The sequence below is a fragment of the Psittacula echo genome (assembly GCF_963264785.1).
Source record: "Psittacula echo genome assembly, chromosome: 3".
Classification (NCBI taxonomy): domain Eukaryota; kingdom Metazoa; phylum Chordata; class Aves; order Psittaciformes; family Psittacidae; genus Psittacula; species Psittacula echo.
The window spans coordinates 23,981,693-24,004,964 of NC_137736.1; the positions used below are offsets into that span (position 1 = coordinate 23,981,693).

The 23,272-nt window shown below is 35.1% G+C and overlaps 1 protein-coding gene across 1 annotated transcript in view; it reads right to left on the reverse strand.

Annotated features, from left to right (window-relative positions):
- Positions 1 to 14,139, reverse strand: part of TMPRSS15 (transmembrane serine protease 15) — a gene marked incomplete at its 5' end in the record, with an annotated part of 57,041 nt that extends 42,902 nt beyond the window's left edge. The window contains 9 exons of the mRNA XM_080613501.1: positions 1,267 to 1,386; positions 3,352 to 3,393; positions 3,764 to 3,808; positions 6,217 to 6,258; positions 7,944 to 8,086; positions 10,281 to 10,325; positions 11,141 to 11,208; positions 11,508 to 11,638; positions 13,995 to 14,139. Coding sequence (XP_080469627.1) covers positions 1,267 to 1,386; positions 3,352 to 3,393; positions 3,764 to 3,808; positions 6,217 to 6,258; positions 7,944 to 8,086; positions 10,281 to 10,325; positions 11,141 to 11,208; positions 11,508 to 11,638; positions 13,995 to 14,139 — 781 coding nt within the window. The remainder of the gene's footprint in view (positions 1 to 1,266; positions 1,387 to 3,351; positions 3,394 to 3,763; positions 3,809 to 6,216; positions 6,259 to 7,943; positions 8,087 to 10,280; positions 10,326 to 11,140; positions 11,209 to 11,507; positions 11,639 to 13,994) is intronic.
- Positions 14,140 to 23,272: the final 9,133 nt, after the last annotated feature.

Below are 23,272 nucleotides of genomic sequence, written 5' to 3' on the forward strand. Positions count from 1 at the left end.
AGAAAAGAAAAAAAAAAAAAAAAACAAACCAAAACCCACCAAATAATGCACTCAGGGAGTTAATTGCCCCACTGTCTCCTAAAACATCTGCGAAGTTCTCTGCAATAAAACTTCACAGGCTTTTAACCAAGGCTGTGAAGATCAATGCAGACAACATTAACATACATGCCTTCCTGTGTACCAAAAAGTTGCACATAAGCTTTGGTAAGCAGCGATGTAGTCAGATTGCTTGGTACAGTTTCATATTTTTTTGTTACATGGAGCAATGGCTGCTGTGCACAAAAAGGTGCCCAGGGAAACTAGCCAATCAGATATGCAAATAAACCCACTGGCACAGAAGGATATAAACTTTTTCCATTCAAAAAGCAATCAGGTGTCAGGTTTGTAAGGTTTTCACAGATTCACAGGAGGGCTGAGGTTGGAAGGGACGTCTGTAAGTCACCTATCTCACCCTCCTGCTCAAACAGGGCCACCTAGAGCTGCTTGCCCAGATTTTCACATTATCATCACTGAGGTGACAACAACTCAAACATTTGTGTCAGAGTAATATAGATACTCCCATTCCCTGACACGGTGTAGTGAGATGCAAGTGGGTGGCCAACACACAGAGTTATCCTGCCAGAGCTACATCCTGCTGTGGCAGCAGTCATATTCACCTGCTCTGACTACAAAATGCTGCCAGGACCTGCCTCATCTAAGTTTCTGGATGCACAATATCAATGTAGCTGACTATACTCAGTAACACAGAAAAAGCTATTTGCAGTGTTTCATATGACAATCTTAATGCTGGAATCAAAAAAGAAAACTCTCTTCTGGCTCCAAATATGCTATTAGGTGGTTTCTGATACCAGGTAATGTGACTTTGTATCTTTATAGGGTCATAATTTTAATTTATTTTGTATTAATATTTTTTGATATTATTGGTACACAACTTTATATGAAATGTCTATATTATTTCATCATTTTCATTCAATTTATATATATTATTAATATTTATGTAGAAAGAAGTCTATATTATTGTATAATAATATAGCTAGATTATAATATTTCATCATTATTTAAAAAGCATATTCTTCATTAAGGAGAAGTTAAAGAAAATTGTTTCTATTTACACTATAAAGATTATAAAAATCACTCTTGTTAATATTTTTTTAGAATTGATTTGTTTAGAAAACACTGTGCAGCTTATTGCCTATAAACTATTTACTAACTACTGACAGGTTTAAGCATGCTTAAAAAGACATTTACAGGGATTTACATTCTTACCACATCTTTTTTCAGATTCATCAGAACCAGCCGGGCAGTCCAAAATTCCATCACAAAATAAATCATTTTGAATGCAGGTTACACCATCATCACAAAGTTCAGCAGGTGGCAAACATTCAGCTGAAATAATAAAGAAAATAGCAATAAAAGCAGAGGAGTAATGCAGTTTCACTACCAAGGAAAATTGACTTACCTCTGGTTACTTCAGCACAAATCAAATCACCCACTCTATTGTGTTTTACAAAACTGCATTTTCAGAAGCCTGGAATAAATATCACACACTAAAAAGATAAATTTGGCACAGAATGGAGGAAATTCTCAGAAGTGACATAGTTTATGAAACTAAGCTTGAAGTAGGGCTGGAAGAAAATTTCCATTAATTCCCATTTATTTCCTCTACCGAAATAAACTATTTTTTGCAATATAATAAATGATATTTTCCTCTTGAATAACAGGAGAAAACTGTACTTTGGTTTAAATATGAGTGAAAAATCTCTGGGTTAAGTTAAATTAAATTAATTTCTTCAACTTTCCATTTCTTCAATTTATCATAATGTTGTACTTTGTCATGTTAAATAATTTTGGTTTTTAACCAGCATATCTGGAAAATTAAATACTTTAAGACTGGATTTCAAAATACTAGGAATATCAGAAACCTTATTCTTCTCAGATTTTCAAACTAAATTTGTAAGTTAAGAAAAAATTTCTGCAAAAAAGAATACATGGGCAGGTCCTTAAAATTGTGGAATCTCACTATTAGTGTTTTCTTAGAGCATAAATGTTCATCCACTGCAAACGTCATCTTTTTGTCTTTAGATTAATTTGGTCTTAGACATCTGTAGAATTCAAGCAGGTCCTATTAAAGTGAACAAAAATATGCAGGTAAAATGAGCTTTGAATAACTACTAATTTCAAAATTCTTGATAATTGCATTAAGTTCCATGGAAACTATTCACCTGGTATTATTCACATAGTTCCTTTTCTTTACTTTGGTAAATGCTAAGTGGAAAATTCAAAATTGCAAGAATGAAAGCATTCAAATTGCATTTGCAAAAGTGAAAAGGAAAAATATTAATTTGCAAAACTTAAATTGTAGCCTCTAAGCATTATTGCTTGATTTATTTCTTTCATAAAACTGTTAGTTCTGTTATCAAATTAACTAGATGTTTGTATAATATTGTATATCAGTGTAAGTGACAAAGACTGAAATTGGTTTGGATGTATTTGGAAGTATTGTAGCATTTCAAAATGCTTTACAAAACACTTCCAGTGCTAGCAATGAAGACAGTGTAGAGAAAAAGAGCTGCCATTTTGCATCCAATTGGTAATTGAAGCAAACCATACTTTAGTCAAGTGTTGGAGACACAGTGCCAATGAATGAATTGCCACAGATGAACAGAGACGAAACTGTGCATTCTAGACCCAGAGCAGAAACTCAGGCAACGAGCAATGAATATGTTTTGCACAAGCCCAATATGCAAGAAAACATTGTTTACATACGAAATGATTGAGTCCAATTTATTCAACTCAGAAAACTTAACAGTATTGCCACCTACTGGATAAAAAGAAATTAACATTTTCTAGTTAAATATTTTGACTTTTTTTTTAAACAGCAGATTACCGTGAAGTGCAATGTACTTGCTATACTCAACTAAAAAATGGCAGTAAATATATTAGATCCATTTGAAAATGCTTATAAATAACATATATTTCATCATTTAATAAGGCTAAGGGAGGCTTTCAAAGATTCAAACAGCTTTTTCCTTTTTTTTTTTTTTATGTTAAAGCCTCAAGAAACAATAGGAAACAAAAATGAGCAGTCAGTATGAATGTAAATATATATATATCAACATACACACACATATAATTTTTGCAGAATGTACAGTCTTAGAAGTCCCTTCTCTTTGAAGAGGTCGTCTTTGTCAAATCAAAGGTAAACCTACATATCATGTATTTGCAGGAAAGGGATGTGAGAACTGAATGATGCAAGAAGAGGTTGTACGAAAACAGTGTATTCTAAGTGATTCTAAGATCTCAGACTGTTTCATATAACCTCCCTGCTTCTCCCCATACATAGTTACCTACCTGCAGTTGTTGAGGGCTTGTTTGTAGTGAGCTGTCCTGAACCTGGGAAAATACAACCCAAGTTTAGAACTCTCCTTCTTGCTCTCTGGAAGCACCTCTGCAGTTGCTTAGGCAGAGCTAAGCAGCAGCTAGTCTGCTTTTATATCTACACTATTTGCTATATCCCTGAATCCCAACTTAGGTAACGGTACAGTAGCACCAGCTTGAGTGGTCTTGATCCTGAAGGCCAAGTGTCACAATAAACATAAGAAAAATAATGTGGAATCCAAGTGTATTTTAAATTTCATTCTTTTAGCTATAGTCACACGCTTTTCACTAACTTCAAAAGACCTTTTTTGTTTGTCTGTTAGTTTTTTTGGTTAAAATGAAATCAATTCTTTCTTGTCTTCTTCTGGTATGTAAAAGTTCTGACCTGAAGTTGGTGTGAGGGAGCTTGTAGTTAGACTCATGGGATCTACTGAATCTGAAAGTGAAAAGTTACAACAACTTCAATATTAGTACTAAAATATATATGTATATTTTCTTATAAATAACTCCACAAATTGCTCAACAAATCAATTATCACTGTGTGAGGAGAGGAGCCTCAAACTATCTAGTATTTGTATATTTACATACATACATGTATAGTTGCACATAAACAAATGCTTAGATACATAAGTAGATTTGTATTAGTGATAGTAAACTGCAAAATACTCTGGAAAAATGGAATGCTCATTTGTGATGGCTCCAACACAACTTCCATTTGGTAGTGCTTTTAATAGCAATCACTGAAGATGCCTCTGGTGTTTCCACTTCCAAACAGTCTTTCTTTTCCTCTTTGAATTTGCAATAGCCTCCCTGTTTACTATTTTCACTTTATACATCGACTTAAATATGAGTAGGATGACAATGTACTCAGCTGAAAAAGATCCCTATGTCACTACAGATAATTCGTCTTATCCCTTAGTTTGTAGGATGAAAGGCAAGAAAGAATAAAGTGAGAGACATAGTAAAGCCTCTATAGTTTGTCATCCATCAGCTTTGCTGGCAAAAGTTGCTGATCATCAGACATCACAGTTTTGTTAGATGTTCCTGTTCTCCCAAACCTAGAAGTGCACAAACTTGCATGAGGACTTCCTACCAGTTTTCTATTAAAGCATGCTTATCTAGCAAACACCATTAAGCTAAGCTAGGTCACTATGTATTAAATGGATTACAAAGCGTTCTATGTCAGCAAGTTTAAGAACACAGTTCCTCTGGCAGAGAGAGGAGAGCCCAGCAGAAGGTGCAGGGAGCGTGCAGCTGGACAGACTATTCTCAGTTACATTCAGAGAAGGAAGCTTAATTCATACCTTCACAGTAGTTGTCAAAGTGTTATATACATATACACACACATATACATTATATACCTATATATGTGTTTAGTTACATATCTGTCTAAATAGTGTCTAAAGGATCACTATTTTGGAAGGAATTAAACATGCAAAGACCTAAAACATGGATACCTGCAGAAGCAAGCAGTTCTAACAGAACAATTATCAGGTAGCTATGTCTTGAAGACTGTTGAAAGAGATCTGGATTGTTACAGGCACTCCCAAAAGTGCACATACAAGTTGACAGCAAAAAACATGCAAGGAAAAGCACAGGAAGGTGACAGAAGCATCAGCGGTATAAGCACAAATCAAAAATGTTCAATTACTGTGCAGTCTCACTAAAGTAACACATGAGGTGGATAAGGATGGTTTTAGGGTCAATAGAGCCAAAACCCAAGCATCCAGGAGATGTAAATATACCACATATGTTAATACTTGGGTATATTGTGGAATGAAACAGGAAGAACAAGGAAGCAGACATTGTTAGCAAACATACAAAAATGACCCCAGGCAAACCCAAGACCAAAGGGAGAAAAAGGAATCCACACCAGGAACATTCTCCTTCCAGCCTGGGGTGCTGATAACTCCCAACTCCCTTCCTCCTTCCTTCTTCTGTCACTTTTTCTCACCCTCCCCCCCCAATTCTTCTTGAGGATAATTAACAACATTGAACTTATGACTCCAGGAAGCATCGAGATAGCATACCAGAGGCAAGGATAGATAGGAGAAAATTTGTATGTTAGCAGTTTTAACTGTATCATTAGGAATAAGCTGTAGTAATTATACACTTTGGACTATACTTGTTAGTAGGCCTGTAAATAGACTAATAATAATATTTTCTTTGTTATGGCTGTAATTAGACTATCAACAAGTACTTGGCTCCTATATATATATATAGGTGCATATCTTTAGCTCACATAAGTTGCACGAAGCTCCTGGTCTTGCACCCTGTCCTGGAGAATTCGTACATGATAATTTGTATGCAGTTTGAATATGGCAACCCTATCTGTATCTACAAAGCATCTACTGTATTATTCAGCTGTCTGGCTGACTTTTGGCAGGTTTGTACTCTGTGAATTTGTGAGATCAAGATGTGTCTGCTTCATATTGTCATAAGACTTCCAGTAGTAGTGGAAGGAAAATCAATTAATCAACATTTCCCAGTATATTCATAACCACAGCATAAGCGTAGCACTCCCCAGTCTCATCTACCTGCTTAAATCGACAAAAAATTCAGCTTGCAACTCAGCTGGTTGGCGGAGACTCAACTTTTCCTTTGATCCACTAATTAAGCTCTTAGGGCTTTTGTATAGACTCCATATCTCTGCTTTCTCAAATGGTCAGAAATGATGGGGGGTAGCTAACTATCACTGAATGGACCCTCTCTTTCAAGACCCAACTACAGCCAAGGCACCTTTACAAAGTTATACCAGCTGAACAGCAAGTTTTATGTTTCTTCATGTTGTACTGGTGACAAAAAAAAAATAGCTTCTGTTTATTGAAAGATACTGACCTGAAGTTAACGGCATCATTGTAGTAAGATTTTCAGCAGCTACTGGAAGAAAGCAAATTCATTATAAATTCCTTTCATAGCACTGTATCACCATTTGTAATACTCAAAGAAAAGAAATTACAAAAAAAAAAAAAAATCAGCTGTGACTATTTCTTTTGAATCACTAACAGTGTCCCAACTCCCTCATTATGATCACATTACCCTGTTCCAGCCTTTTCTCAAACTCTATGATCTTCCTAAAGAGGAAAGGTTTATATCAACACCTTTCAATCCTCAATCCCAGCTCATTGTATTGCATATAAAATGTCTTCATCTGGGAAATCTAGGTCTTGGCATTTTTCATACTATGCAGATTTTCAGAGCACCTGTGTCTTATAAAACATTATTTAGATCAGATAAATGAGTTAAAATTGACCTGGGATAATTTGCAAGAAAGTAAGTTACTTTTAATCACTGTGCAAACCATGATTTCAATCAAGCCACACCTGTGTTGTAGTTCTCTCCCTCTCTGAAACAAGAATAAAGCTTGAAGAACACATTAAGATATAGGATGCAAAAGTGCCATATATGATTATAAATGTTAATTAGTTATGGTTGTTATTTCATTGAAGCACTGCAGATGGAATGGACAGATGATACCTCAAGTGAAAAGGGGATTTTAATGATCCACAGCAAGAAAAGTTTAACTACTCCAAAGTTCATCAATAGATATACAATCTTTTAAAAAGCTCTTCATAATTCTTTTTGGTGGCATTTTTAAAGTATAATGAGCAATCACTTTCCACAGTGATGTGCAGGTATTTACAACAACTTCGGAAATGTAGTACAAATAGTAAAGAAAAATAAAGATGTCAAGACTCTGAATTTAGCTTTCGAACATCTGATATACTTAGCAAAAAATGTGCATTTTAGAATAGAGTAAGAGACATTGCACATCATAAAGCAATCAGTTGCTACTTAATAGTATCACCAGCACGTCTTCAGATGTCAGCTAATCAATTTCCACTTCAAAGGATTCAAGTTATTTTTTATCCTCATCCTCAGTAAAGGTCTGGTTTGAAGCTTTTTGAGGTAAAACCAAGGAATCCCACTGATCTTGTTTGGCTTCTACACAGGCTTTGATATATTTTCTAGTACTTACATAAAATCACTATATTTGTATATTTACAAAATTTAAAACTTCTTAAAAGCCACATTCCTTTTCTTCCATTTACATTTTACATATGCTTTAGAGCAATATAAGGTCGGTTCCTTGGGCATTCTTCTCCAGAAGGCACACTCTACTCGGTATGTTCTGACTGACGTATTTTCCATAAATGAGTCTTCACTCACTGTAAGGCTGAGCCCTTTTTCTTATTCTTTAGAGAAACAAAACTGAATTTACTTAGGAAACAACACTGTTGAGGCTTAATTGCTTTAATTTGAGTGATAATGAAATCACAAATGTTATACTACATTAAAGAAATGAAATTGAGTGGTTTTCACTGGGAAATCACTACTTTATCTTTACTCCCTCCTTAAGGAACATACACCATGCTGACATACTTTCCAGCTGACAAAGTTGTAAATGGTTCATTTAGCTGTTACTGTAAGCTCTCTAATGGGGAAGGAGGGCACCATGGTCATAAGTAACAATCTCTTTGCTGGTTGGGAGTGTAAATTTTCATTCCTGTTACCTGCAGTTGTCAAGAATTTATATAGAGGAAAAAAAATTTTACCAGTCTTACCTGTGACTTGTATGCTGTTCACATCAATTTTCAGTGTCTGAGTAAGATTAGTTTTATTTGAGTTGATATGCAAAACCAGCTCATTTTTTACTTTCTCAACTGTTACCATGTGGCTAAAATAAAGGGTGAAGATCACAGCAACACTAGCAATACAAAAGACAGAAGGTTATTAGTTATGCAAGCTAATGAAGTAAATTTGTTATATGACTTATCACCTAGACAATATTTCATTTCAACACAGGTTTCATTTGCAAAGTCAGAGTATATTTAAGTTTTGGCTGGCAAAGATCACACATGAAGAAACACCTCTTGATTATCACTAGGTTTGAACCTTGAAAAAACAGGGGTTTTTTCTTTATCTGCTCTTATTTTCACTGTGGAAAAAACCAAAACAACATTTATATCAACCGCTGCAACAGAGATGAATTTTGAATAAACTGAAGAAGTAGGTTTATTGTTATTCAACAGTTCTTCTAGTTTAAGCCCTAAAATATTTGCAGTAAACCTTGAAGTGTCATGAAAATTATGTAATATATTCATGATGCAAAACTATAAAACAAAGTGAACACATCTATAAAGCAAACATCATCCGTGGATTCTGCATCTGTGAGGATCTGCTGTATGACTGCATAGATTCTCATAGGGAAACAGTAATGGCTAAAAGCACAGATGTTTTTAAATCAGTGATTAAACTGCATTTGACTTCTAAGGCACCTGACTTCTATCCAGAGTGTTTTCTGCTTGCTCTCTCCCATTCCTTCTAGTTACTATTATTAAGTTTCATATTTGTAGCTAGACTAAGGTAGTGTCAAAGTATGATGCTTGCTAAAATTTTTCTCCATTTATGTAAATATAGGTACAAACTTTGAATTGTTAAGCATGTATACTACTACCCAAATGCAACTGACTCAGGAGTGGTTTTGATAAGAGGAGATTAATCCTGCCATTTTGCTGACCATAGTTCACAGTTTGCAATATACAGAAAAACTCTCCTCTTTAATTTCTTATATGTTTTTGATAATCTCTAGGCCATGTGAGCAAAAAAAAGCTTTTATTGCTATCCTTGTGACTCAGCAGAGTTTCAAGGGTGATGTAACAACAAGATTGCCCAAAAAGGTAAACACTTTAAATGAAGAGTCAACTAGAAAAAAACTTCTGAGACAAAATAATACTTCAAGTATTATTTCAAAGAAGAAATGAAGATAGATCCTTACTGATGCATTCAAAGCCATATCCAACATTCACTGACATCAGATTTTTCTGTGATTTCTGTGGTATTTGTGTCAAAATACTGTGTGGAATTGATTTTACCCAATACAGATGTTTACAGTGCAGATATCTAGATTCCCATTGTAGATGATGGAAAAAAAATAAACTGTTCTTTGGCATAATCTACCTCGTCCTAAAAAACACATCTAGACTGATTAGATGAGAAAATTCTAGAAACCCATGTCTTGCATATAGAATCATGAGCATCTAGCTCAGAGATGTCTTCATCTTTGATGCCCAAATTTTGATAGGAATAGTCCTATTCTGTGTACAGAAACTAAATTGTGCACTACTCCAATCAAAAGATTGCTCTAATGCAAATGTGCTTCCTATTTTCAACATACATGTATTCATGGTTGGCTAATACCCATATTTGTTTTGCAAGCACGGTCATTCAAATGAGCTAGCACTTCTGAATGTTTATCCATTTTATGTATTTACAGAAAACATTGATATCACAAGAGCAGCTGGTATCACAGAATTGCATCATCTGCTGTCACAATAGTGCATATTTCTTTAATTTTGTTCTCTCACCTATAAAACAACTAATTATATAATTAATTTCTTGACATATTCTAGTTGTACAGTCTTTATCTTTTGTTCTCTGTTTTGTTTGCCTATCATAGTGTGTCATTAGACCTTCCTTTAATAAAACTTAAGTTGCTAATGACGACGTGAGATCTGCCCTTCAATCTGTGCAACTTTGCACACAAACAAGCTCAGTACAGATACTATACAGATACAGATATCTGTACAAATACAGATACAGAAATTTCTAGCTAATTTCCTACCTATTTTCTTGTCCATCTTTCTGTCCATCTTTACTGTCTATCTTTCCCATTTTTCTTTCAAATTGACAGTCTCAGAGACTATAACTTTTCTTTTTCTTTTTTGCTTCTAATCCTAAAGGATGTTTTTGGAGAAAAGATTACATCTTGAAGCTTCACATGTGCTTTAGAAAGCCTTGTCCAATCTCTAAAAATGTATTTTCATATCTATTCACTGTCTACATAACTTTCTAAATTAATAGCATCATCGTCTCTTGCCCACTTTGTCATTTGCCATTACCGAGTCTCTGACTTGTTGAATCTTTCAAGGCCATCTTCAGATTTCCTGCAGAAAAAAAAAAAAAAAAAAAAACAAAAAACCTATAACACAAAACAGCACAAAAGCATACAATTCCCCTTGAGTTTATAATGTTGTGGATAATGTGGAAGAATGTTCTGAAACTGTTTGATAATAGAAGACAATATTACAAATGTTTTGCTGAATCAGGACCTTATTAAGAACAGACTTCAATGCATATACTGGTCTTTTTTGCCAGCTGAGCTTCAGCAGGGCAACAAACATAAAAGGATAATGGAAAACAAGGTCAAACAAGATTAAATAAATAAAGCAGCTCTTACTGTACCTATTTTATGGACTCTTAGGACTTGCAGGGTATAGCTTTACCTGTGTCAGATGCTAGTCTCACTTGGTAACACCCTAAGGAATATAAATTAGGTGAATACAGGTCCATAAGGAAATACAAGTGTATTTCCATTCATTTCAGCTTATGCTAGCAGACCTCTAACCTGAATTAGATGCAAGGGCCAGCAACCCTGCAAACATAACACAACTAATAAGTCTTGAGGAGAGGGCAGGGAAATTTGTTGATTCTCTAAAATATAGAAATTTTATGAGTTGGTCTTCAGGTGCAGCCTTTCTGGTTTGGTCAAGACACGGATATACAGGAGTCTGCGAAGGAAGTTTGCTCAAGGAAACACAATGGTTTCAAATTTCCCACAGCAGCACTTGGAAGACATAAGACATGAAAGAAATAATACAGGAAGTTCCCAAAGAACTCTTGAAAAGCAAGGTATTGGTAAGCACTCCTGAGATAAACAGTTAAGTGAGGACTTTGAAGTTTATTTGCAAACTATACCTACTTGAACTGGGAAATTTCACATCTCTCAAATTCATTTTTTAGATCACTTGCTTGAAAAACTTCTTGCACCTATATGGAAAAGAGAAATCTTGAGCAAATGCAGAAATTAAAAATACACCCAATTGTACATTGCACTCATGATTTTAATACCAAATAATATTTCCTTCCCAAATCTAGACTACAAAAGCAAACTTCCTCTTTGATGCTTCACTAATTTTCACAAATAAGGAACACACTGAAGTCTGAAGGTTTAGGACCTGAAATATCTCCTTTTAGAGAGGGAAAAAAGCCATCAACAGCAGGTCATGTTAGGAAATTAATGTACCTACAAATGTTTTTGAATTAACCAGAGACCAATAGGTTCTTACCAGTTGTTCAACATCAAAGGCAAGGACTTTGAAATCAGCTGATGATCTGTTTTGCAAAGCAGGAGTGAATGATGTCCCAGAGATTATTTTAAACGTTCCAATGTAGCCATGTGTATTCCCATCTGCTTTGGCTAGATAATTAAAATAAAATTCAATGTTTTGAATTACATAGAAATTAATTAAAAATATTATATTAGATTTTATTCTACCCAGATCAACAATACAAGAAGTTTTAGCTTTCTGTTTTGTTTGCAACCAGAGATGTTTTACCTAGTGCTGATTTCAAAAAAGTGACAGAAGTTTTGCAATGTCTACAATCGTTACAACTGTAAACATATATTTATGAATACTATTTGCCCTTAGTTCTCATTACTTTCAATTCTGTTTCAAATGCTGTTTTCCAGAAGCACTGTAAATGGGTAAAGGGAACAATGTTATGCCCAGTTGTGTCTGACACAAGGGACAAAGATACATGGGAAGAATAATACTTAGTGAATTACAAGGGTTTTTTGTGTTTTGGATTAAAAATACTAAGAACTACTACTCCACACTTTCTGTATTGAATGCTGCTCACTTTTTATATAAAGGTATGATGGTTTTGATAACAACACTGGAAACACTAGTGTCAGAATAGTTAAATTATATTTGACCTGATATTTCTTACCAATACATGCATGAAGTGCACGGAGGATTTATGAGGAAACTAGATAACTGGTCCTTACAGCACATTTAATCTTGATTTTTAATACGCTACAGCATATGAGATGTACATAAAGCAATTCATTATACATTAAAAATATTTCCTCACTGTGTAACACACAGGGAATTTTCAGATAAGACCTGAATTAATGTGGTTGGTTGATTGATAGAAAAATGCCTTTTGTATACCAGTTACAGTACCATTGGTATTTCTAGATTGTGTTTGAAGGCATTAACATCAAGCGGTTATCACAATTTTTAATATAAAGGCAAATAACTAATAAATACTGTAATAAACAGCTTTTGATGGAAAGCACAGCCTAGGGACACCAATTTGCTATCAACTAGTAACAGTAGACTACTTAAAACTTCTTTGAAGGCCATTTATCCTTCCAACAATTGCAAATCTGTTTAAACAAATGTTTCTAAATAACAAAGGCCATTTTTTTCTATATAAGTCAAATATATTTTTTATTTTTTTATAATTATTATTTGTACATTATTAAATTATTGCCTATTCATGTTCTAAATAGACAATATATCATATTATATTACAATATTATATTATATTACAATATATCATATATATTACCTTTAAGCTCATTGTGTTTTACTGTGTAATAATATTTTGGTAAGAGAGGAAGAAAGTCAGTAGGGAAAATGAATTTTAAAATCTGGAATGAAAACCAATAACAACTGAAAGAATAAACATGAGTATTCTGACAAAAGTTGGTTTGTTTTCTTTTAAATATGGTTTACAGTAGTTTAGTCTTCATGCTCTGCAGTATGAAATAGCATGGACTTTTGGTTAATGATTGCCAAAAAAAATTCCTTTGCACTATTTCAAAATATCACTTTGCTATTAGCTGTGAGGATTTCATAGACCTAAATATATTTCCTTCCAAACAAAAATTTAGATCGTAGAAGGGCTGAGGTTGGAAGAAAGCTCTGTAGGTCATTTGATCCAACCCCACTGCTCAAGCAAGGCCACCTACAGCCAGCTGGCCAGGATCATGTCCAGATAGCTTTTGCACATCTCCAAGGATGGAGAACTCCATAATCTGATCAGTCCTTCACTGGACTCTCTCCAGTAACTCCATATCTTTCCTATGCTGAGGAGCCCAGAACTGAACACAATACTCCAGATATGGTCTTACCAGGACACAGTTAATATATATCCACAAGATAGTTAAACCAAAATTTCAGTTCCATTTGAAAATCATGACATTTTTTAAAGATAGTTTACTTTGAGTCTTAGTAGCTTGATTCTATCTCGTTCTAAGTATTGACTAAAGATTAAGAGTAACTATCCTTACTGTCTAATGTAGGATCTCTCTCACATCAATAGACAACTTTAAAATATTGGGGTTTTTTTATACAAAAAATGAAAGATTCCAAGAGATGTAGAACACAGAGGATTATCATTGTCTTTCTGAATCAAACCCCATAAATGGTTATCATATTACCTTCTGTAGTTGATGAATACAACTGAATAACCAAAGCTTTGTAGCTTGGATTGCATTCCAAGAGTCTCACCCAAATTCTATACCATGAAAATTCTTTTCTATGGTTTCAAGACATGCTGCAGATGCTTATATTTTTGCCTATTTTGTTCACATAGATTTCCAGGGGAGGAGAGGAGGAAAACAAATATCCCCAACCTCTCTTCCACCCGCATTAAAAGCATGGCATGAAATATGGAAAATAATCACAATGACACCACCACTGACTTCAAAGTCTGAACGTCTAGTGAAGAACTCCTGGAAAGACTAAAGGTTGGCTGCTTACCTCGTTCTAACTCGTGGACTGACAACCATGACAGAACAATCAATCCAACACAAATACACGCAAAACCTGCAGTGAGAGAAGCAAACAAAATTTCATAGTAACTAAGAGAAACATATTTCTTATCAGATGCTTTTTTCAGCTTCATTTCTAACTTGAAAGCTCTATGAATTAAAGACTGACAAAAGACACAACCTAAAACAGAGGTTAATAATCCACATGAACAGATATTTATAGCAGATGCTTGTAAATTAATTACACCATAAAACGTCACTGACATAGGTTTCTACAACATTCCTGAACAGTCATACTCATACACAAGATATGCAAATGTGAAGAAATCACTTCAGAACAGAAAGACTTATGTCTCAGATAAAGAATAAGCAAAACTACAGAAACGTGAGGCTTGTCACTGGATTTGCACTATTTCTTGAAATCTGATATTTTTAACTGAAAATTCATATAAAATACCAGTGTCAGATTTACTTCTTGTACAAAATTTTTGCTAATTCTTCACAAATGCAGTTATGAGGACAACAAGTTGTATCTTTCATCATTCTGCTTGAAAAATTTCTTTAAAAGTAATTTGTTTTATATAGGAAAGGCTGACAAATTAGTTGCTTAGTACTGTGCCATAGCTGAGCACTGAACAGTAATTCAGCAGTAAAAATCTGATCTGCATAAGGCATAGTTCTTTGACCACATATCTGGAGAACTAACCAAAGAAGGCATTATGAAAAGTATGCTTCTTTTATATTTTCTTGCCAGGCATAAATGTGCCAGGGGATGCAAGCCCTTGATAAAGTTAAAGCAGTGTGGATGGCCAGTGCTGCACCCTTAATAATGGAAAATTAAATTAAACAAAAAATGTACTATCCAGTCCAAAACTTTTAGCTATAAATTTAATCTGTCAAAATTTTTGAGTAAATCAGCTCCAGAAGAGTAAAATCATACTGTTTTTATGTTTCATATCCTGTGAAGTACTGTTCATGACTCTGGATCAGAGATCCTAAATCCAAATTTATGATATGGCATTCCTCGGTTCACGTTACAGAGATGGAGATTCTGAGCAGACCAGCCACATTCACAATCTTTGGACAAGAGAGGCTCTAGCTACCTGTAAATTGACAGAAATTGAGATAGTAAAAATTGGGAAGAACTTAGAAAAGATCAAAATAAGACTCTTGGATGACATATAAGTTCTTTCCCCAGAGAGGGAACTGGGATGTTTGAAAGCATCTTCCACACAACTGATCAGATTTAAAGCACTCTAAAGCACAATCAAAATCTTGGCCTGACAGTAGACTCTTTAATTTAGTGCATTATCATAACACAATGTAAGAAATTCTGTAATATTTCCCGTTACTAACAATAAAAAGTGATTTATTTAAAACCAAAGTTTTTAAAATAAAATTTTTAAAACAAAATTTGGGGCAGCTAAATCATACTGCCCTTGCAAAGCAAGAGTAAATGAAGTCCTTTAAATAGATGCAATTTTTGAGTCATCAGATGAATTAGAGTAAGAATTGCTTTTCTATGTATTGTGTATGGTACACATATATATGAATATAAATCTTTATCTTTTTATATATATACACTGATGAGCATATAAAAGCAGACTAATTTCAAACTCCTCTGTGAAGAGTGGCCAGGGTTGTTCTGTGCCAGACACGTCTGATTCCAGCTGGATCCAATGGACCCACTGCAGGCACCCTGCCCAGATGTGAGAGTAAAAGTGTGAGAAACACACTGTGAGCACCATGAGGAGAGTGGCAGGAGGGGAAGAGGTGATCCAGGCACCCCAGCAGGGATCCCTAGCAGCCCCTGGAGTTACCACACTGAAGCAGATGTTTCCATGTAGCCCATAGAGAGACCATGGTGGTGCAATTACCCACAGTGCAGTCATGGAGGACCTCACCCTGGAGCAGGAGCATATTTTGTGAAGGAAATGCAGCCTGTCAAGAGCCCAGGCTGAAGCAGGTTTATTCTGAATGACTGCAACCCATGGGAAACAACCACAGCGGAGCAGGGGCAGAAGTGATGTGAGGAGGAAGGACTGGCAGAGAGGACCTCTTATGGACTGATCATAATCCTCCCAGTTGCCATTCCCTTGCACCATTTGGGGATGGCAATAAATTAGATTACTTTTCCCCAAGCTGTCTCTTTTGCCTCTGATGGTAACCAGTCTTTATCCCTGTCTTTATCTTGACCCATGAGTTCCTTTCCTGTTTTCTCTCCAGTGCTGTGGAGGAGTGGGAAGCTAGCCAAGGCTTCACTTCAATCATTCATGCTGAATGAAACAATACTAGTTTATGTCTGTCTTATTCCTAATAGAACATTTTCTATTACAAATCTGAGGAGTTTTGCACAGATGGATTTTGGATTCTTTTGTCATGTTTTGCATAATTTAACTAGTTGTATCATTGACATTGTGTATCTCTAGTAAAAGATACAACACTATTACTCGAAGATGTCACTGCATTTTGAAATTCTGAATTTATGCCTTAATGGTGAAGTTATCACCAGAGAAGTGAAAGTTGTGGACATTTACAGTTCAGCTCTTTTTCTAGCACTTGCATGTGGTAGTGGAGTCGCACATGCACTCATACATATTGATTATACTCTGGCCAAGGACATAGTAACAGCATGGGCAGTCTCCAGTTGAATTTGGGACTCCAAAAATGAACTCATTTGCTAAACAATTCTAGCTGGCAACAAGGTCATGGTGCTGCTCAAGCCAGGACTAACTGAAATTAGATCAGGCTGTTTGGGGCCACGTCCAAGCAAGATCTCATTACCTCAAAGTGGAAAAACCACCTGTTCCAGCACTGACTACCTGCATAGTGATTTTTTTTTTCCCTATGTTTTATTGGCATTTCAGTTGCTGCAATTTGCGTTTATTGCTTCTTGGGCTTTCACTATGCAATTCTGAGAAGAGTTTGGCTTCATCTTTTCTACAATCATCCCTTAGGTAGCTGAAAGCAGGAATTAGTCACCCCTACCTAGACACCCCTACCAGCTTCTCAGTCCCCAGCCAGTGCTGGTACATAGGATCATTCCATCTCAGGTTCAGGATTTTGTACTTGTGGAACTTGGTTGAACTTTATGGGGTTTGTGTCAGGCCATTTCTATATCTCAATGACAAGTACATTCTGTAACTGAAAACTTGCCTCTAGCCATTGACTTCACTTGCTTCTACTATTTTATTTCTCACTTTGTTACTTGTCTTATAGTTCATTCTCCTTCTGAAGTCTTGGCTGTATATTTTTAATTTTGCTTGTAATTCTAAAATCTATTTTTCACCTTCATTTCCTCTATATATGATAAGACTTTTGAAAGTCGGATTTGGTTGGTTTGCCGAATGACAAAACTGATGAAATGGTATGATCCATTCAGGAAAAGACATTAACTGATGTTACTACCCAATTAGAGAGAATTTCCATCTACTGCAAGTTGTGAGTATTCACTGGTCATGAACAGCCTGCAGTACAGAAATTCTTCACTGCAGAAAATAACATAAAATTAAAAATAATAAACTGACTATTCAATCTATTGGCAAAAAATTGCAAATAGAAAACTAATGAAATACACCGCATGTTATTTTCCAAGTTCTAGTATTATGATACTGCTTGTGAGCTGCATGATAAAACAATTAAACGATGATTTAAAAACAGTTTAAATGGTACAAAGGCAAATACTCTATTAATGTGTTGAAAACCAGAGAAATATGGCAACTTATTTAAGTATTGTTAATTGATTTTTTTTAATTATTACTATATTCATACTAGTGAGATATGAGATTAGATAGTTCTTAAAGACATAAGTTATTGCAGTGGTAGAAGCCTAACAGACTCATATTTTAGTTTATATTTCATCCACACCTGCAGCTCCACAGGTTTTATAACCTTATTGGGCTGTTTTTATTTTCTTCTTCAATCAGTCTCCAGCACAGGATGAAAAGACTGATATAGAAAGAAGGGGATGCTGTGTTCATATAATTCCTGTAACACCCAGTCTATCACAAACACACCTAAGGCCTGACATTTCATTAATAGCTAGCTGTCTGTGGGAAAATGTTTAGTTACCCACACAGACTTGCCCTCCCCTATCAAAATTAAATGAAAATCAGCTTTCTTATGGCAGCTGTTTTCCAGTGTCTAAGTGATTGGTCCCTTTTGCTATGCAGACTTCTATAGAGGGAGGCAAAAATCAAATCAATGGATCAGCAGCGAAAGTGCAGAAACAGACTATGAACTTATTTTGTTACATCATAAAGAGAAGTTAAAAAGGGAATTCATATAGAAGCACAACTTCTCACTAATGCCATATTTTAAAAATCCAAACCCTGCATATTGATTACCTTTAACTCTTCCAACTGCATGTACTGATGATGAAGAAGATATATGGTAGTGGTCAGTCAGCTGTCAAACTTTATATGAAATGAAAGACATGGACTTAATATGCTAAATCAGTCATCAGAGTTTTTAGTAGTTAAAAATATATGATTCTTTGTATAACCCCTTATTTAATATTGTTTGACTTAGTGGCATAATATATATTACTAATGTGTTACTCTCTTTTCAAATATCTCCTCACGTATATTTGACCCAGCAAGATACAGGTTGTCAGAGGAGTCATGACTTAGCAGAGGACCACATAGTCTTTCTACACACCCTATTTTCACCTGTTTCCAGGATGGTCCAACTTGCAGGACTTGCTGAATATTTAGTTTTCCAGGATGGTATTTCTTATTCTGAGGTTCTTATACAAGATCACAAAATTTTAAAAGTCCTTACTGTATTAAAGATGTAAGCAATGAGCAATTTCCTTTTGTTTAAATTTTTTTGTTTTGTTTTGTTTTTGATGAAAGAACAGTACTGTAGAACACAAAAATGTGTTTTAGTTAACTGAAAGTTGTGAAGGAATTATGTCTTCACTCACTCCCCTGAAGTCATATGTTTTGAGCTAATTAAAAACCCAACAAACCAAACCCCTCCAAAACCAAACCTCAAACCCAACCTCTTTTCAGGGTCATGCAACAAGTATAACTGCTCAGAAGCTTAGGCAATGTAGGTCTCTATTTGGCTAAGGCATGTCAAAGGTAGGAAGATAGAAAATAGAACAGGACACTGATACCATCCTTCAGTCCCTAACCATTTCCCAGACTGGGGCTCTAAATATATATTGAAATAACAGTTGTTAAAAGCTCTGAGTTGATGTCTGGTAGGGCTCATCACACTGAAAAGATTTAGTGGTAGCGGGAAGATTTGCTCATAGAGTCATCTGGGAAGGGTGTTTGTTCTAAGACACTACCTAAGAACTTTCACATGCACACCTGACAAATGCTTCCTAGGGATGATCGTTAAGCAGATTGGATGTGTAATGTACAAAATAATACAGTAATGGGTAACTGAATGCAATTAAGTAATTGATGTGTTTATTTTACATGGAAAACCATACTTAAAAGCTGACAAAGCCTTCTGAGGAATTTCAGATTCCTATCACATAAGCTAATATTGATGCTGTTTGTGCATTCACAATTTAATTAAATTCTGACTTCCAATAAGCATATAACAAAAAAGAAAAATATAAGCATAAACCCCCCATATATTTTATACAAACCTTGAAGAAGGTTCAGAAAGATGGGTTAAAATTAAGTATTCACTGAAATGATCCAAATGGATTGCTGGGAACTAATCTGTCTCCACATTAATTAATCCATATCAGGAAAATAATAATAAATGCATTGCTGTTGTTAGGAGTTGAAACTCTTCAGGCTGACTTGGTGAAAAAAAAAAGAATTCACAGAAAGCAGAAGTGGAATATGTTACCTTTCTCACAATTTGGAGGAAGACCTCAATTTTTAAAAAGCAACAACACCAAAAGCTCACAAAAAAACCCCAGCACCAACAAAATTGTAACTTCTCTTCTTTAGACACATCCAGAAGGACTCCACAGGACAGCACTGATGTTCTTTTCCACATCAATCAATATCTTGTCTGAATTTGGGTAGATGCAGCTCAACAGTCACTTACTTTTGCAGCAGTACCCAGCACAGAATAAGAGAATGCTTTTTTTAAGTCAGAACAAGAAAGATGTGCTTATTGAAGGATTATAATAAAAAGTGGGGTAAAATGAAGAGTATTCAGAAAGGAAATATGTGATGAATCCAGTTTACTTTAGTAGAAGTGATCACAGAGTTAATAGCTAGCACCAAGAGTAAAGGAAGTCTTGCACATAACTTGCACATGAGATCTAATGATGAGGGGAAGAATTTTCTTCTGGAGGTATTCAATCCTTCTTCACTGACTAAAGAGACATCATAAATAGATATTTTACCATAAATGTCTAATTTTTAAGTAGTTAAAATTAGGTGAGCTGAGTATAACATGATGCCTTACATTCAGAAAATAAGTTAGTCATGTTGAATTAGTTAGCTGGCTTTGCACTCCTAGATGTATGTGCTTCTTTATATTCCCTCTTATTATTGGGAGAAAAAAGGTATAGATCATGGGAACAAACTGAAGAGAATAGTAATCAACAAATAAAACACTAGTTAGTGTAGGCCGATGACAGAAAACAAAATAGCATGGATTATCTGAGTAATGAAAAGAGCATGTCAATGCAAAGTTCTTTGTGACGAATAAATAGGACAAGGCAGTAACCGATAGGGCACACATGGGAAAGAATGTCTTAGCTGATAACACTGCATGGTAAAGTAGGCAGGTAAAAGACAAAGGTCAAGAGGAAGTAGCAATATTATTGCTGCTGTGGTTGATTTAATGTAAAAGCCAGTGTGAAGCAATAGCTGAAAACAGCAGTAAATTTTCCACTATGTAAGAGTTTCTATGAATAAAAGCAATTACAGCAACAGTATTCTTCATACAGATTTGTGCCTTATAGGCCCATATGGAGGCATTGAAAAGTAAAATGTCAGGAGAATGGTTCTCCTCTGTCTTCTTTATCTTTTATTATAAATGATAGAACAAATGCTAACTATTTTTGCTATACTAGACACACAGGTTTTGTTAGTATATATTTGTTTCTAAAGAAGCTTTGGAATAACAATTTAGCATCTGTTTGCATGTTAAAGAAACAAAACAGAGAAAAGAAAAAGGTCTGAAACAAAGACTTAGATATGGGGTAGTCTAATGTCTTACCATCCTATATAAACCATTTAATGATATTGATAGCATCTGCAAAATATGGGGGAAATCACTGGTTTAAAATATTCACCAACTGTCATTTGAATGTATCTTCATCTTCTTGCGTAGTCTCCAACAATCTTTCCCAAGGTTGTCCATGATAATTAGCAAACTGTTACTCTTCATATATATTCAAACATAAGTGTTTCTAACCTGTATAATCAATACTACAAAGACCAAGATAGTTTGCCCATAAGCCTTTGAAATTATTTGGGGAAATTTGTATGTGAAATCCAGTTTGGTATTATGAAACATTTCTACTTCTGTGTAGCTGTCTTACAGATGTGACTGGACTCTTAACTCACTGAAACTCTGAAAGGCAGACCATAGGAAACAGACCCTCAAATATCTCCATTATTATGCCATTTGTTACCACCTCATTGGGTTAATTATGGTTTACAATATCAGCCAGAGCAAAGAAAAATCAGATACACAGAAAATACTCAGTTTAAAGGAGAAGCAGTAGCATACCAGAAATCCTTGAAGTTCATAGTGCAGAAAATGAGGAGAAAGATGAGACAAAAGAATCATAGAATCATAGAATAGTTAGGGCTGGAAAGGACCTTAAGATCATCTAGTTCCAACCCCCCTGCCAAGGGCAGAGACACCACACACTAAACCATGTCACCCAAGGCTCTGTCCAACCCGGCCTTGAACACCGCCAGGGATGGAGCATTCACAACTTCCTTGGACAACTCATTCCAGTGCCTCACCACCCTCACAGTAAAGAACTTCCTCCTTATATCTGACCTAAACTTCTCTTGTTTAAGTTTGAACCCGTTACCCCTTGTTCTACCTTACAGTCCCCAATGAAGAGTCCCTCCCCAGCATCCCTGTAGGCCCCCTTCAGATACTGGAAGGCTGCTATGAGGTCTCCACACAGCTTCTCTTCTCCAGGCTGAACAGCCCCAACTTTCTCAGCCTATCTTCATATGGGAGGTAGAGCAGTGATAAGCATTTACCTAGTGCTCAATGTGTCAAATGTAAGCATAAGCTTGCTCTCTCTAAATACACATATTACAAAGCATTTTGACAGCATGACATTTTTTGATACTAAAATTACTCTGCACATCCTTCCGAAGACATTCAGTGTCAGTCTTGCTCCTTTCCTTTTGAAATTTGTGGTAAAGCCTTCAATAGAAGCTCAGCCTGACTTGTAGAAATACATCAGTGCAGAATCCTTTGAAAAATCCCCCTTTACATTTAGCATAACAGTAGAACAGCAATTATATTTGTTTTGGAGGAAAGGGATGATTGTACTCCATCTTTCAAGATCCCACAAACAAGATAACACATATCAAAAGTTATATCACTAAATTATTCCCACTGAAATAAGAGATCACTCTTATTTTCTTGTCCTCTGCACCTGAGCCACAAAATAACTATTGAGCAAAAGATTATATTCTTTTAAATACATGTGGAAAGGCATCCAGGTTAGACCTCTGTGGCATTTCATTTAGCTTCTTGCAGCAAATTAACTTTTCCTACTGGACATTTGACAAGATGTTTGAGAAATAAAATAATGTACAATAGGTTTCTTATTTTTATTTTTTTCATTATAATGATTTTAACAGCAACTGACAGATAACACAGAAGGATAAGGAAAATGCTCTTAGATATTGAAAATGAGGTCAACTAAGCATGTAATTACTTTCTCAAAGGTTCATATAATTGGACTTGTCTATTTGAACAGTAGTTTAAATTTTGGTCATTGTGTTCATATTGTTCCTCCTTACCCATTTTAAGTGCTACAAAAATAAGACTATCTCTTTCAAACCAATTTAAATTCTTCCAAAATGCTGAATCATTAAAGGTTTTAGAACTTTCTACTGTTAAAACTATTGATGACTTCTTTATTTTAATGTCTATCCAAAATGGGAAGAAAATACCTGATAACAAATATAACAGAACACATGAAAACAATGATATTTGGAATTGTATAGCTCTTTTGTATAACAAGCTTTCAGGTTCAATTTGTTTCTATTTAAAAATCAACATTGCCACTAAAAGCACAATAAAACACAATAAAACTCAGAAAACTGAGACACAGGACTACTCTGCATAGAAGGATTTACA